This window comes from Oncorhynchus gorbuscha, linkage group LG09 (genome assembly GCF_021184085.1).
Source record: "Oncorhynchus gorbuscha isolate QuinsamMale2020 ecotype Even-year linkage group LG09, OgorEven_v1.0, whole genome shotgun sequence".
Lineage (NCBI taxonomy): Eukaryota > Metazoa > Chordata > Actinopteri > Salmoniformes > Salmonidae > Oncorhynchus > Oncorhynchus gorbuscha.
Genome location: NC_060181.1, coordinates 661,651 through 677,524, shown reverse-complemented (window position 1 = coordinate 677,524; position 15,874 = coordinate 661,651). Strand labels below are relative to the sequence as shown.

Here is a 15,874-nt window from a genome sequence, read left to right as displayed (position 1 = left end):
GTGCTCAAAAGAATTCCATTCCGAAATCATGTTGAGTAGAATTCCATTCCAATGCCGTATTGAGTAGAATTCTATTCTGATGCCGTGTTGAGTAGAATTCCATTCTGATGCCGTGGTGAGTAGAATTCCATTCTGATGCCGTGGTGAGTAGAATTCCATTCTGATGCCGTGTTGAGTAGAATTCCGTTCTGATGCCGTGCTCAATAGAATTCCATTCTGATGGAGTGTTGAGTAGAATTCCATTCTGATGCCTTGCTCAATAGAATTCCATTCTGATTCTGTGATGAGTATAATTCCATTCTGATACCATGCTCAATAGAATTCCATTCCGAAATCATGTTGAGTAGAATTCCATTCCGATGCCATGTTGAGTAGAATTCCATTCTGATGCCGTGTTCAAAAGAATTCCATTGCTATTGCCGTGGTCAATAGAATTCCATTCTGATGCCGTGTTCAAAAGAATTCCATTGCTATTGCCGTGTTCAATAGAATTACATTCTAATGCCGTGTTCAAAAGAATTCCATTGCTATTGCCGTGTTCAATATAATTCCATTCTAATGCCGTGTTCAATAGAAATCCATTCTGATGCCGTGTTGAGTAGAATTGCCTTCTGATGCTGTGATCGATAGAATTCCATTCTGATGCTGTGTTCAATAGAATTCCATTTGGATGCAGTGCTCAATAGAATTCCATTCTGATGCTTTGCTCAATAGAATTCCATTGCTATTGCCGTGTTCAAAATAATTCCATTCTAATGCCGTGTTCAATAGAAATCCATTCTGATGCCGTGTTGAGTAGAATTGCCTTCTGTTGCTGTGTTCAATAGAATTCCATTCGGATGCTGTGCTCAATAGAATTCCATTCCGATGCTTTGCTCAATAGAATTCCATTCTAATGCCGTGTTCAACAGAATTTCATTCTAATGCTGTGTTCAATGGAATTCTATTCTAATGAAGTGTTGAGCAGAATTACATTCTGATGCCATGCTCAATAGAATTCCAATCCGAAATCGTGTTGAGAAGAATTCAATTCCGATGCCGTGTTGGGTAGAATTCCATGCTGATGCCGTGTTGAGTAGAATTCCATTCTGATGCCGTGTTGAGTAGAATTCCATTCTGATGCCGTGCTCAATAGAATTCCATTATGATTCCGCGTTGAGTAGAATTGCATTCTGATGCTGTGCTGAATAGAATTCCATTCTGATGCTGTGCTCAATAGAATTCCATTCTGATGCCATGCTCAATAGAATTCCAATCCGAAATCGTGTTGAGAAGAATTCCATTCCGATGCCGTGTTGAGTAGAATTCCATTCTGATGCCGTGTTGAGTAGAATTCCATTCTGCTGCCGTGTTGAGTAGAATTCCATTGCTATTGCCGTGTTCAAAAGAATTCCATTCTAATGCCGTGGTCAACAGAATTCCATTCTAATACCTTTTTCAACATAATTCCATTCTAATGCCGTGTTCAAAAGAATTCCATTGCTACTGTCGTGTTCAATAGAAATCCATTCTGATGCCGTGTTCAATAGAAATCCATTCTGATGCCGTGTTGAGTAGAATTACATTCTGATGCTGTGTTGAGTAGAATTCCATTCTAATGCCATGTTCACTAGAACTCCATTCCGATGCCATGTTGAGTAGAATTCCATTCTGATGCCGTGCTCAATAGAATTCCATTCTGATTCCGCGTTGAGTAGAATTGCATTCTGATGCTGTGCTCAATAGAATTCCATTCTGATGCTGTGTTCAATAGAATTCCATTCTGATGCTGTGCTCAATAGAATTCCATTCTGATGCCGTGTTCAATAGAATTCCAATCCGAAATCGTGTTGAGAAGAATTCCATTCCGATGCCGTGTTGAGTAGAATTCCATTCTGATGCCGTGTTGAGTAGAATTCCATTCTGATGCTGTGTTCAATAGAATTCCATTCTGATGCTGTGCTCAATAGAATTCCATTGGCTCAATAGAATTGCCTTATGATACTGTGCTCAATAGAATTCCATTCTGATGCTGTGCTCAATAGAATTCCATTCTGATGCTGTGCTCAATAGAATTCCATTCTGATGCCGTGTTCATCAGAATTCCTTTGTAATGCCGTGTTCAACAGAATTCCATTCTGATGCCATGCTCAATAGAATTCCAATCCAAAATCGTGTTGTGAAGAATTCCATTCCGATGCCGTGTTCAACAGACTTCCATTCTAATGCCATGCTCAATAGAATTCCATTCTGATGGCATGCTCAGTAGAATTCCATTCGATGCCGTGTTCAGTAGAAATCTATTCTGATGCCGTGTTGAGTAGAATTCCATTCTGATGCCGTGGTGAGTAGAATTCCATTCTGATGCCGTGGTGAATAGAATTCCATTCTGATGCCGTGTTCAACAGAATTCCATTCTGATGGAGTGTTGAGTAGAATTCCATTCTGATGCCTTGCTCAATAGAATTCCATTCTGATTCCGTGATGAGTAGAATTCCATTCTGATGCCATGCTCAATATAATTCCATTCCGAAATCATGTTGAGAGTCGAATTCCATTCCGATGCCATGTTGAGTAGAATTCCATTCTGATGCCGTGTTCAAAAGAATTCCATTCTATTGCCGTGTTCAATAGAATTCCATTCTAATGCCGTGTTCAAAAGAATTCCATTGCTATTGCCGTGTTCAATAGAATTCCATTCTAATGCCGTGTTCAATAGAAATCCATTCTGATGCCCTGTTGAGTAGAATTGCCATTCTGATGCTGTGATCGATAGAATTCCATTCTGATGCTGTGTTTAATAGAATTCCATTCGGATGCTGTGCTCAATAGAATTCCATTCTGATGCTTTGCTCAATAGAATTCCATTCTAATGCCGTGTTCAACAGAATTCCATTCTAATGCCGTGTTCAAAAGAATTCCATTGCTATTGCCGTGTTCAATAGAATTCCATTCTAATGCCGTGTTCAATAGAAATCCATTCTGATGCCGTGTTGAGTAGAATTGCCTTCTGATGCTGTGATCGATAGAATTCCATTCTGATGCTGTGTTCAATAGAATTCCATTCGGATGCTGTGCTCAATAGAATTCCATTCTGATGCTTTGCTCAATAGAATTCCATTCTAATGCCGTGTTCAACAGAATTCCATTCTAATGCTGTGTTCAATGGAATTCTATTCTAATGAAGTGTTGAGCAGAATTACATTCTGATGCCATGCTCAATAGAATTCCAATCCAATATCATGTTGAGAAGAATTCCATTCCGATGCCGTGTTGGGTAGAATTCCATTCTGATGCCGTGTTGAGTAGAATTCCATTCTGATGCCGTGCTCAATAGAATTCCATTATGATTCCGCGTTGAGTAGAATTCCATTCTGATGCCGTGTTGAGTAGAATTCCATTATGATGCCGTGTTCAACAGAATTCCATTCTGATGCCGTGTTGAGTAGAATTGCCTTCTGATGCTGTGTTCAATAGAATTCCATTCTGATGCTGTGCTCAATAGAATTCCATTCTGATGCTGTGCTCAATTGAATTCCATTCTGATGCTGTGCTCAATTGAATTCCATTCTAATGTCGTGGTCAACAGAATTCCATTCTAATGCCTTTTTCAACAGAATTCCATTCTAATGCCGTGTTCAAAAGAATTCCATTGCTATTGCATTGTTCAATAGAATTACATTCTGATGCTGTGTTCAATAGAAATCCATTCTGATGCCGTGTTGAGTAGAATTACATGCTGATGCTGTGTTGAGTAGAATTCCATTCTAATGCCATGCTCAATAGAACTCCATTCCGAAATCGTGTTGAGAAGAATTCCATTCCGATGCCGTGTTGAGTAGAATTCCATTCTGATGCCGTGTTGAGTAGAATTCCATTCTGCTGCCGTGTTGAGTAGAATTCCATTCTGATGCCATGGTGAGTAGAATTCCATTCTGATGCCGTGGTGAGTAGAATTCCATTCTAATGCCGTGTTCAACAGAATTCCATTTAATGCCGTGTTCAATAGAATTCCATTCCTATGCTGTGTTCAATAGAATTCCATTCTGATGCTGTGCTCAATAAAATTCCATTCTAATGATATGTTCAATAGAATTCCAGTCTGATGCTCTGCTCAATTGAATTCCATTCTGATGCTGTGTTCAATAGAATTCATTCTGATGCTGTGCTCAATAGATGTCCATTCTGATGCTGTGCTCAATAGAATTTCATTCTGATGCTGTGCTCAATAGAATTCCATTCTAATGCTGTGTTCAATCGAATTTTATTCTAATGCCGTGTTCAATCGAATTTAATTCTAATGCCGTGCTCAATAGAATTCCATTCTAATGCCGTGCTCAATAGAATTCCATTCTAATGCCGTGCTCAATACAATTCCATTCTCACCCTTTTTTGCTTTTCTTGTAGATCTTGGCTATCCTCTCAGTGGGAACTCCATACTTCTCTGATATCTGTGAATGAAGGACAATGTTATTTAGATTCCACGAACAAGCTGTGGATGCGATTTACCAATACCAGAGAGGATAACCTGGATCATCCAGATGATAGAGACTAACTAACTGGTGGAGGCCCTCTGGTCAGGTGGTCTAACCCCAGAAACAGGGCTTTCCTCCCCAACTTCTCCCTTTGCACTTTGCCTCCTCTTAATCTGGCTGCCCTAATGATTCTGATCGGTTTAAATAGAGCATCTTTTTTTAGAGATACTCACTGCTTCCATCAGGCCTCTCAGGGTTGGAGACTTGAGCATCAGAGCATCAAACACCTCATCTGACTCCTTCCTCACATACAGCAGGACTGTGGAGAGATGGACACATTCAGGATGTTATGCCACTGAAGTTGTTTTGGCTTGTCTGTGAAGCAGCGCTCCTATAGTAGGATATTATAAAGACTGGTACCTCTTTAGAGTCTATATAGACTGGTACCTCTTTAGAGTCTATATGGACTGGTACCTCTCTGTAGAGGTTATATAGAATAGTACCTCTGTAGAGTCTATATAGACTGCTACCTCTCTGTAGAGTCTATATAGACTGCTACCTCTCTGTAGAGTCTATATAGACTGGTACCTCTCTGTAGAGGTTATATAGAATAGTACCTCTGTAGACTCTATATAGACTGGTACCTGTCTGTAGAGGTTATATAGAAGAGTACCTCTGTAGAGTCTATATAGACTGGTATATCTCTGTAGAGTCTATATAGACTGCTACCTCTCTGTAGAGGTTATATAGACTGGTACCTCTGTAGAGGTTATATAGACTCTGTCGAGTCTATATAGACGGTACCTCTCTGTAGAGGTTACATAGACTGGTACCTCTGTAGAGGTGATATAGACTGGTACCTCTCTGTAGAGTCTATATAGACTGGTACCTCTCTGTAGAGGTTACATGACTGGTACCTCTGTGTAGAGATTATATAGACTGGTACCTCTCTGTAGAGGTTATATAGACTGGTACCTCTGTAGAGGTTATATAGACTGGTACCTCTGTGTAGAGATTATATAGACTGGTACCTCTCTGTAGAGGTTATATAGACTGGTACCTCTCTGTAGAGATGATATAGACTGGTACCTCTCTGTAGGGTTATATAGACTAGTACCTCTCTGTAGGGTTATACAGACTGGTAGCTCTGTGTAGAGGTTATATTGACTGGTACCTCTCTTGTGTGTTTCCTCTTTGATCTGTTTGTGGGAAGGAGGTGAGAGGTCATCCTCTGATGGTCTGAACATCCTCTTAACCAACACACTCCTGCATGATGGACACAACAACAACAACAGCAACAGACCAGTTAGACCTCTAACTCACACACACTCATCACACATCAAAGATGGGATACACAACCAACAAGAGGGCTTGCTCAGAGCCTGGGATTCAACTCGATCACGCTTTGGCTGCAATACACGTTTTAAAAGCAAAGTTCCAACATTAGTGACCGCATTCACACTAAACACTGCAGATCCAGTGACCGCGTCGGAGAGGAGCGTTGCCGTTTTATTGGCTTTATTAGCCAAACGTGCTATTTAGTTTGTCTCCTAGAGATGAACGTACTTTTTGCGAAAAGTTCAAATCAATCCCAAAACAATAGCAAAGGACCTTGTGAAGATGCCGGAGGAAACCAGTACAAAAGTATCTATATCCACAGTAAAACAAGTCCTATATCTATATAACTTGAAAGGCCGCTCAGCAAGGAAGAAGCCACTGCTCCAAAACCGCCATAAAAAAGCCAGACTACGGTTTGCAACTGCACATGGGTACAAAGATTGTACTTTTTTGGAGAAATGTCCTCTGGTTTGATGAAACAAAAATAGAACTGTTCGGCCATAATGACCATCGTTATGTTTGGAGGAAAAAGAGGGAGGCTTGCAAGCCGAAGAACACCATCCCAACCATGAAGCACGGGGCTAGCAGCATCATGTTGTTTGGGTGCCTTGCTGCAGGAGGGACTCGTGCACTTCACAAAATAGATGGCATCATGAGGGTGGAAAATTACGTTGATTTATTGAAGCAACATCTCAAGACAGCAGTCAGGAAGTTAAAAGCTTGGTCGTAAATGGGTCTTCCAAATGGACAATGACCCCAAGCATACTTCCAAAGTTGTGGCAAAATGGCTTAAGGACTACAGAGGGGCCATCACAAAGCCCTTTCCTCAATCCTATAGAAAATGTGGGGGCAGAACTGAAAAAGTGTGTGCGAGCAAGGAGGCCTACAAACCTGACTCAGTTACACCTCTGTCAGGAGGAATGGGCCAAAATTCATCCAACGTATTGAGGGAAGCTTGTGGAAGGCTACCCAAATGTTTGACCCAAGTTAAACAATTTAAAAGGCAATACTACCAAATACTAATTGAGTGTATGTACATTTCTGACCCACTGGGAATGTGATTAAAGAAATACAAGCTGAAATAAATCATTCTCTCTACTATTATTCTGACATTTCACATTCTTAAAATAAAGTGGTGATCCTAACTGACCTAAGACATGGCATTCTTACTAGGATTAAATGTCAGGAATTGTGAAAAACTGAGTTTAAATGCATTTGGTTAAGTAAACTTCCGACTGTAAACTGTAAACTTCCGACTTCAACTGTATGTGTAGGATTGAGTTGGTCCCATTTTACATATGTGAGATTTAGACTGAGTGCACAAAACATTAGGAACACCTGCTCTTTCCATGACATAGACTGACCAGGGGAATCCATGTGAGAGCTATGATCCCTTATTGATGTCACTTTTTAAATTCACTTCAATCAGTGTGGATGAGACATGGATTGTGTCTGTGTGCCAATCAGAGGGTGAATGGGCCAGACAAAGGATGTAAGTGTCTTTGAACGGGGTCTGGTAGTAGATGCACCGGTTTGAGTCAAGAACTGCAACGCTGCTGTTTTTTTAATGCCCAACAGTTTCCAGTGTGTATCAAGAATGTTACACCACCCAAAGGACATCCAGTCAACTTGACACAACTGTGGGAGGCATTGGAGTCAACATGGTCCAGCGTCCCTGTGTAACGCTTTCAACACTTTGTAGAGTCCATGTCCATCGAATTGAGGCTTTTCTGAGGGCAAAAGGGGGGTGCAACTACATATTAGGAAGGTGTTCCTAATGTTTTGTACACTCAGTGGATATTTGCATGTGAATGTATCCACATGCGAACACTCACCCTCCTCTCTCAATCTCTTCTGTGTTAAAGGCAAATACCTGGGAAAGAATAGCACATTGGCAACGTCAGCTTTAAGTATGTACATAACATAGGCAAATATACATATAAGTAATGAAACAGAAATCTAAATATGTTATGTATCATTCCGTCAAATAGCTAAAATATTTGACAATCTGTAAAAAGTCAATAAAAGATGTGGCCCTAAAAACTCTCAGACTGGTTACAAGAGGAGAAAACCAAGCGTCTGCAAACTGACCTTTCTTCTAGATAAATCTATAGATTCTCTACAAAGGTCATTGATAAGTTAACCAAGGCCTCATTAGACCGTATCAGATTGTTGATAAATTAACGAAGATATCGTTAGACCATATCAGATCATTAATAAGTTAACCAAGGCGTCGTTAGACTGATAATGTATCAGATCATTGATAAATTAACCAAGGCATCGTTAGACCATATCACATTGATGATAAGTTAACCAAGGCATCGTTAGACCATATCAGATTGATGATAAATTAACCAAGGCATCGTTAGACCATATCACATTGATGATAAGTTAACCAAGGCATCGTTAGACCATATCAGATCATTGATAAATTAACCAAGGCATCGTTAGACCATATCACATTGATGATAAATTAACCAAGGCATCGTTAGACCATATCACATTGATGATAAGTTAACCAAGGCATCGTTAGACCATATCAGATTGATGATAAATTAACCAAGGCATCGTTAGACCATATCACATTGATGATAAGTTAACCAAGGCATCGTTAGACCATATCAGATCATTGATAAATTAACCAAGGCATCGTTAGACCATATCACATTGATGATAAGTTAACCAAGGCATCGTTAGACCATATCACATTGATGATAAGTTAACCAAGGCATCGTTAGACCATATCAGATTGATGATAAATTAACCAAGGCATCGTTAGACCATATCAGATTGATGATAAATTAACCAAGGCATCGTTAGACCATATCAGATTGATGATAAGTTAACCAAGGCATCGTTAGACCATATCAGATCATTGATAAATTAACCAAGGCATCGTTAGACCATATCACATTGATGATAAGTTAACCAAGGCATCGTTAGACCATATCACATTGATGATAAGTTAACCAAGGCATCGTTAGACCATATCACATTGATGATAAGTTAACCAAGGCATCGTTAGACCATATCAGATCATTGATAAATTAACCAAGGCATCGTTAGACCATATCACATTGATGATAAGTTAACCAAGGCATCGTTAGACCATATCACATTGATGATAAGTTAACCAAGGCATCGTTAGACCATATCACATTGATGATAAATTAACCAAGGCATCGTTAGACCATATCACATTGATGATAAGTTAACCAAGGCATCGTTAGACCATATCAGATCATTGATAAGTTAACCAAGGCATCGTTAGACCATATCAGATTGATGATAAGTTAAGCAAGGCATCGTTAGACCATATCACATTGATGATAAGTTAACCAAGGCATCGTTAGACCATATCAGATTGATGATAAGTTAACCAAGGCATCGTTAGACCGATAATGTATCAGATCTTTCATAAGTTAACCAAGGCATCATTAGACCATATCAGATCATTGATAAGTTAACCAAGGCATCGTTAGACCGATAATGTATCAGATCTTTCATAAGTTAACCAAGGCATCATTAGACCATATCAGATCATTGATAAGTTAACCAAGGCATCGTTAGACCATATCAGATTGATGATAAATTAACCAAGGCATCGTTAGACCATATCACATTGATGATAAGTTAACCAAGGCATCGTTAGACTGATAATGTATCAGATCTTTCATAAGTTAACCAAGGCATCGTTAGACCATATCAGATCATTGATAAGTTAACCAAGGCATCGTTAGACCATATCAGATTGATGATAAGTTAAACAAGGCATCGTTAGACCATATCACATTGATGATAAGTTAACCAAGGCATCGTTAGACCATATCAGACTGATGATAAGTTAACCAAGGCATTGTTAGACCGATAATGTATCAGATCTTTCATAAGTTAACCAAGGCATCATTAGACCATATCAGATCATTGATAAGTTAACCAAGGCATCGTTAGACAATATCAGATCAATGATAAGTTAACCAAGGCATCGTTAGACCATATCAGATCATTGATAAGTTAAGCAAGGCATCGTTAGACCGTATCAGATTGTTGATAAGTTAACCAAGGCATCGTTAGACCATATCAGATCATTGATAAGTTAACCAAGGCATCGTTAGACTGTATCAGATCATTGATAAGTTAACCAAGGCATCGTTAGACCATATCAGATCATTGATAAGTTAACCAAGGCATCGTTAGACCATATCAGATTGATGATAAGTTAACCAAGGCATCGTTAGACCATATCACATTGATGATAAGTTAACCAAGGCATCGTTAGACTGATAATGTATCAGATCTTTCATAAGTTAACCAAGGCATCGTTAGACTGATAATGTATCAGATCTTTCATAAGTTAACCAAGGCATCGTTAGACCGATAATGTATCAGATCTTTCATAAGTTAACCAAGGCATCATTAGACCATATCAGATCATTGATAAGTTAACCAAGGCATCGTTAGACAATATCAGATCATTGATAAGTTAACCAAGGCATCGTTAGACCATATCAGATCATTGATAAGTTAAGCAAGGCATCGTTAGACCGTATCAGATTGTTGATAAGTTAACCAAGGCATCGTTAGACCATATCAGATCATTGACAAGTTAACCAAGGCATCGTTAGACCATATCAGATCATTGATAAGTTAAGCAAGGCATCGTTAGACCGTATCAGATCATTGATAAGTTAAGCAAGGCATCGTTAGACCGTATCAGATTGTTGATAAGTTAACCAAGGCATCGTTAGACCATATCAGATCATTGATAAGTTAACCAAGGCATCGTTAGACTGTATCAGATCATTGATAAGTTAACCAAGGCATCGTTAGACCATATCAGATCATTGATAAGTTAACCAAGGCATCGTTAGACCATATCACATTGATGATAAGTTAACCAAGGCATCGTTAGACTGATAATGTATCAGATCTTTCATAAGTTAACCAAGGCATCATTAGACCATATCAGATCATTGATAAGTTAACCAAGGCATCGTTAGACCATATCAGATCATTAATAAGTTAACCAAGGCATCGTTAGACTGTATCAGATCATTAATAAGTTAACCAAGGCATCGTTAGACTGTATCAGATCATTAATAAGTTAACCAAGGCGTCGTTAGACTGATAATGTATCAGATCATTGATAAGTTAACCAAGGCATCGTTAGACCATATCAGATTGATGATAAGTTAACCAAGGCATCGTTAGACCGATAATGTATCAGATCTTTCATAAGTTAACCAAGGCATCATTAGACCATATCAGATCATTGACAAGTTAACCAAGGCATCGTTAGACCATATCAGATCATTGATAAGTTAAGCAAGGCATCGTTAGACCGTATCAGATTGTTGATAAGTTAACCAAGGCATCGTTAGACCATATCAGATCATTGATAAGTTAACCAAGGCATCGTTAGACCATATCAGATCATTGATAAGTTAACCAAGGCATCGTTAGACCATATCAGATCATTGATAAGTTAACCAAGGCATCGTTAGACTGTATCAGATCATTGATAAGTTAACCAAGGCATCGTTAGACCATATCAGATCATTGATAAGTTAACCAAGGCATCGTTAGACCGTATCAGATCATTGATAAGTTAACCAAGGCATCGTTAGACCGTATCAGATTGTTGATAAGTTAACCAAGGCATCGTTAGACCATATCAGATCATTGATAAGTTAACCAAGGCATCGTTAGACCATATCAGATCATTGATAAGTTAACCAAGGCATCGTTAGACCATATCAGATTGATGATAAGTTAACCAAGGCATCGTTAGACCATATCACATTGATGATAAGTTAACCAAGGCATCGTTAGACTGATAATGTATCAGATCTTTCATAAGTTAACCAAGGCATCGTTAGACTGATAATGTATCAGATCTTTCATAAGTTAACCAAGGCATCGTTAGACCGATAATGTATCAGATCTTTGATGATAAGTTAACCAAGGCATCATTAGACCATATCAGATCATTGATAAGTTAACCAAGGCATCGTTAGACAATATCAGATCATTGATAAGTTAACCAAGGCATCGTTAGACCATATCAGATCATTGATAAGTTAAGCAAGGCATCGTTAGACCGTATCAGATTGTTGATAAGTTAACCAAGGCATCGTTAGACCATATCAGATCATTGACAAGTTAACCAAGGCATCGTTAGACCATATCAGATCATTGATAAGTTAAGCAAGGCATCGTTAGACCGTATCAGATCATTGATAAGTTAAGCAAGGCATCGTTAGACCGTATCAGATTGTTGATAAGTTAACCAAGGCATCGTTAGACCATATCAGATCATTGATAAGTTAACCAAGGCATCGTTAGACTGTATCAGATCATTGATAAGTTAACCAAGGCATCGTTAGACCATATCAGATCATTGATAAGTTAACCAAGGCATCGTTAGACCATATCACATTGATGATAAGTTAACCAAGGCATCGTTAGACTGATAATGTATCAGATCTTTCATAAGTTAACCAAGGCATCATTAGACCATATCAGATCATTGATAAGTTAACCAAGGCATCGTTAGACCATATCAGATCATTAATAAGTTAACCAAGGCATCGTTAGACTGTATCAGATCATTAATAAGTTAACCAAGGCATCGTTAGACTGTATCAGATCATTAATAAGTTAACTGAAAAGGCGTCGTTAGACTGATAATGTATCAGATCATTGATAAGTTAACCAAGGCATCGTTAGACCATATCAGATTGATGATAAGTTAACCAAGGCATCGTTAGACCGATAATGTATCAGATCTTTCATAAGTTAACCAAGGCATCATTAGACCATATCAGATCATTGACAAGTTAACCAAGGCATCGTTAGACCATATCAGATCATTGATAAGTTAAGCAAGGCATCGTTAGACCGTATCAGATTGTTGATAAGTTAACCAAGGCATCGTTAGACCATATCAGATCATTGATAAGTTAACCAAGGCATCGTTAGACCATATCAGATCATTGATAAGTTAACCAAGGCATCGTTAGACCATATCAGATCATTGATAAGTTAACCAAGGCATCGTTAGACTGTATCAGATCATTGATAAGTTAACCAAGGCATCGTTAGACCATATCAGATCATTGATAAGTTAACCAAGGCATCGTTAGACCGTATCAGATCATTGATAAGTTAACCAAGGCATCGTTAGACCGTATCAGATTGTTGATAAGTTAACCAAGGCATCGTTAGACCATATCAGATCATTGATAAGTTAACCAAGGCATCGTTAGACCATATCAGATCATTGATAAGTTAACCAAGGCATCGTTAGACCGTATCAGATCATTGATAAGTTAACCAAGGCATCGTTAGACTGTATCAGATCATTGATAAGTTAACCAAGGCATCGTTAGACCATATCAGATCATTGATAAGTTAACCAAGGCATCGTTAGACCATATCAGATCATTGATAAGTTAACCAAGGCATCGTTAGACCATATCACATTGATGATAAGTTAACCAAGGCATCGTTAGACTGTATCAGATCATTGATAAGTTAACCAAGGCATCGTTAGACCATATCAGATCATTGATAAGTTAACCAAGGCATCGTTAGACCATATCACATTGATGATAAGTTAACCAAGGCATCGTTAGACTGTATCAGATCATTGATAAGTTAACCAAGGCATCGTTAGACCATATCAGATCATTTATAAGTTAACCAAGGCATCGTTAGACTGTATCAGATCATTGATAAGTTAACCAAGGCATCGTTAGACCGTATCAGATCATTGATAAGTTAACCAAGGCATCGTTAGACCATATCACATTGATGATAAGTTAACCAAGGCATCGTTAGACTGTATCAGATCATTGATAAGTTAACCAAGGCATCGTTAGACCATATCAGATCATTGATAAATTAACCAAGGCATCGTTACACCATATCAGATTGATGATAAGTTAACCAAGGCATCGTTAGACTGATAATGTATCAGATCTTTCATAAGTTAACCAAGGCATCGTTAGACCATATCAGATCATTGATAAGTTAACCAAGGCATCGTTAGACCATATCAGATTGTTGATAAGTTAACCAAGGCATCGTTAGACCATATCAGATTGTTGATAAGTTAACCAAGGTAACGTAAGACCCATAATGTATCAGCAAAGGTCTGATGCGACAGATGAAGGAAGTTGTGACATATTCTAACCTACAGATTCCAATGGACACTGAAAGATAAGGCCGTTTTAGCTAGCATTCTGGTTAAACACAGTCTAAGCCAGACATTGATTCTACAGTACCATTCATGTTAGATTTAGGAACAGCAGACCCCTGGCAGACTGCAGCCTAACACATTAATTCGTTAATCTGTAGGCTAATGTTGGTTGTTGAAAATATATTTACATCGTTTTTTTTAAGGTTCACATGATTAGCTTTCCTATTCCTGTCCAAAATGGCAACCTATTCCCTAAAAAGTGCACTATAAGCGTATAGGGACCATTTGGGAGACACTTCCGATGTGCCTGTGTATCTGACCTGTCCAGCCCTCTGCAGGTTTCCAAAGTGGACATCAGGGATGAAGAGTACAGGCTGGGCCTCCAGGTCAGTCATGGTCTTGAAGTAGGTGGTGTCAGGCTTCTTAGGGAGAGTTATCACCCCTAATCCTCCATCCTTCCCTGGAACACACAACAGTAGTGAGATCACATGGATTTCCATCAAAGGAAATATATACCTGTGTTGTGTAGACACATACAAGGACATCTCCAGCCCAATCCCTCAGCATGTTACAAAAACAGTGGAGGGGTGGCCACTTTCTTATTGTTTTAAGTGAAGATTGCCACTTTAAATCACTTAGAAATATATACAGGTAACAGTACAGGTAACAATACAGGTAACAGTACAGGTAACAGAGTAGGTAAAGTTGTAGGTAACTGTACAGGTAACAGTACAGGTAACAATACAGGTAACAGTGTAGGTAAAGTTGTAGGTAACAGTACAGGTAACAGTACAGGTAATAGTACAGGTAACAGTACAGGTAACAGTGTAGGTAACATTACAGGTAACAATACAGGTAACAGTGTAGGTAAAGTTGTAGGTAACAGTACAGGTAACAGTACAGGTAACAGTATAGGTAGCAGAGTAGGTAAAGTTGTAGATAATAGTGTAGGTAAAGTTGTAGGTAACAGTACAGGTAACAGAGTAGGTAAAGTTGTAGGTAATAGTGTAGGTAAAGTTGTAGGTAACTGTACAGGTAACAGCATAGGTAACTGTACAGGTAACAGTACAGGTAACAGAGTAGGTAAAGTTGTAGGTAACAGTACAGGTAACAGTGTAGGTAAAGTTGTAGGTAACTGTACAGGTAACAGTGTAGGTAACTGTACAGGTAACAGTACAGGTAACAGTGTAGGTAACAGTACAGGTAACAGAGTAGGTAAAGTTGTAGGTAACAGTGTAGGTAAAGTTGTAGGTAACTGTACAGGTAACAGTACATGTAACAGAGTAGGTAAAGTTGTAGGTAACAGTACAGGTAACATTATAGGTAACTGTACAGGTAACAGTACAGGTAACAGTACAGGTAACAGAGTAGGTAAAGTTGTACGTAACAGTGTAGGTAAAGTTGTAGCTAACAGTACAGGTAACAGCATAGGTAACTGTACAGGTAACAGTACAGGTAACAGAGTATGTAAAGTTGTAGGTAACAGTGTAGGTAAAGTTGTAGGTAACAGTGTAGGTAAAGTTGTAGCTAACAGTACAGGTAACAGCATAGGTAACTGTACAGGTAACAGTACAGGTAACAGAGTAGGTAAAGTTGTAGGTAACAGTACAGGTAACAGTACAGGTAACAGAGTAGGTAAAGTTGTAGGTAACAGTACAGGTAACATTGTACGTAAAGTTGTAGCTAACAGTACAGGTAACAGCATAGGTAACTGTACAGATAACAGAGTAGGTAAAGTTGTAGGTAACAGTACAGGTAACATTGTACGTAAAGTTGTAGCTAACAGTACAGGTAACAGCATAGGTAACTGTACAGGTAACAGAGTAGGTAAAGTTGTAGGTAACATTGTACGTAAAGTTGTAGCTAACAGTACAGGTAA

At 38.7% G+C, this 15,874-nt stretch overlaps 1 protein-coding gene across 1 annotated transcript in view; it reads right to left on the bottom strand.

The window, feature by feature from the left end:
• The window catches only part of grhl2b (grainyhead-like transcription factor 2b), a 134,763-nt gene that overhangs the window by 35,655 nt on the left and 83,234 nt on the right, over positions 1-15,874 (bottom strand). The window contains 5 exon segments of the mRNA XM_046361270.1: positions 4,366-4,430; positions 4,688-4,773; positions 5,629-5,720; positions 7,628-7,665; positions 14,316-14,455. Coding sequence (XP_046217226.1) covers positions 4,366-4,430; positions 4,688-4,773; positions 5,629-5,720; positions 7,628-7,665; positions 14,316-14,455 — 421 coding nt within the window.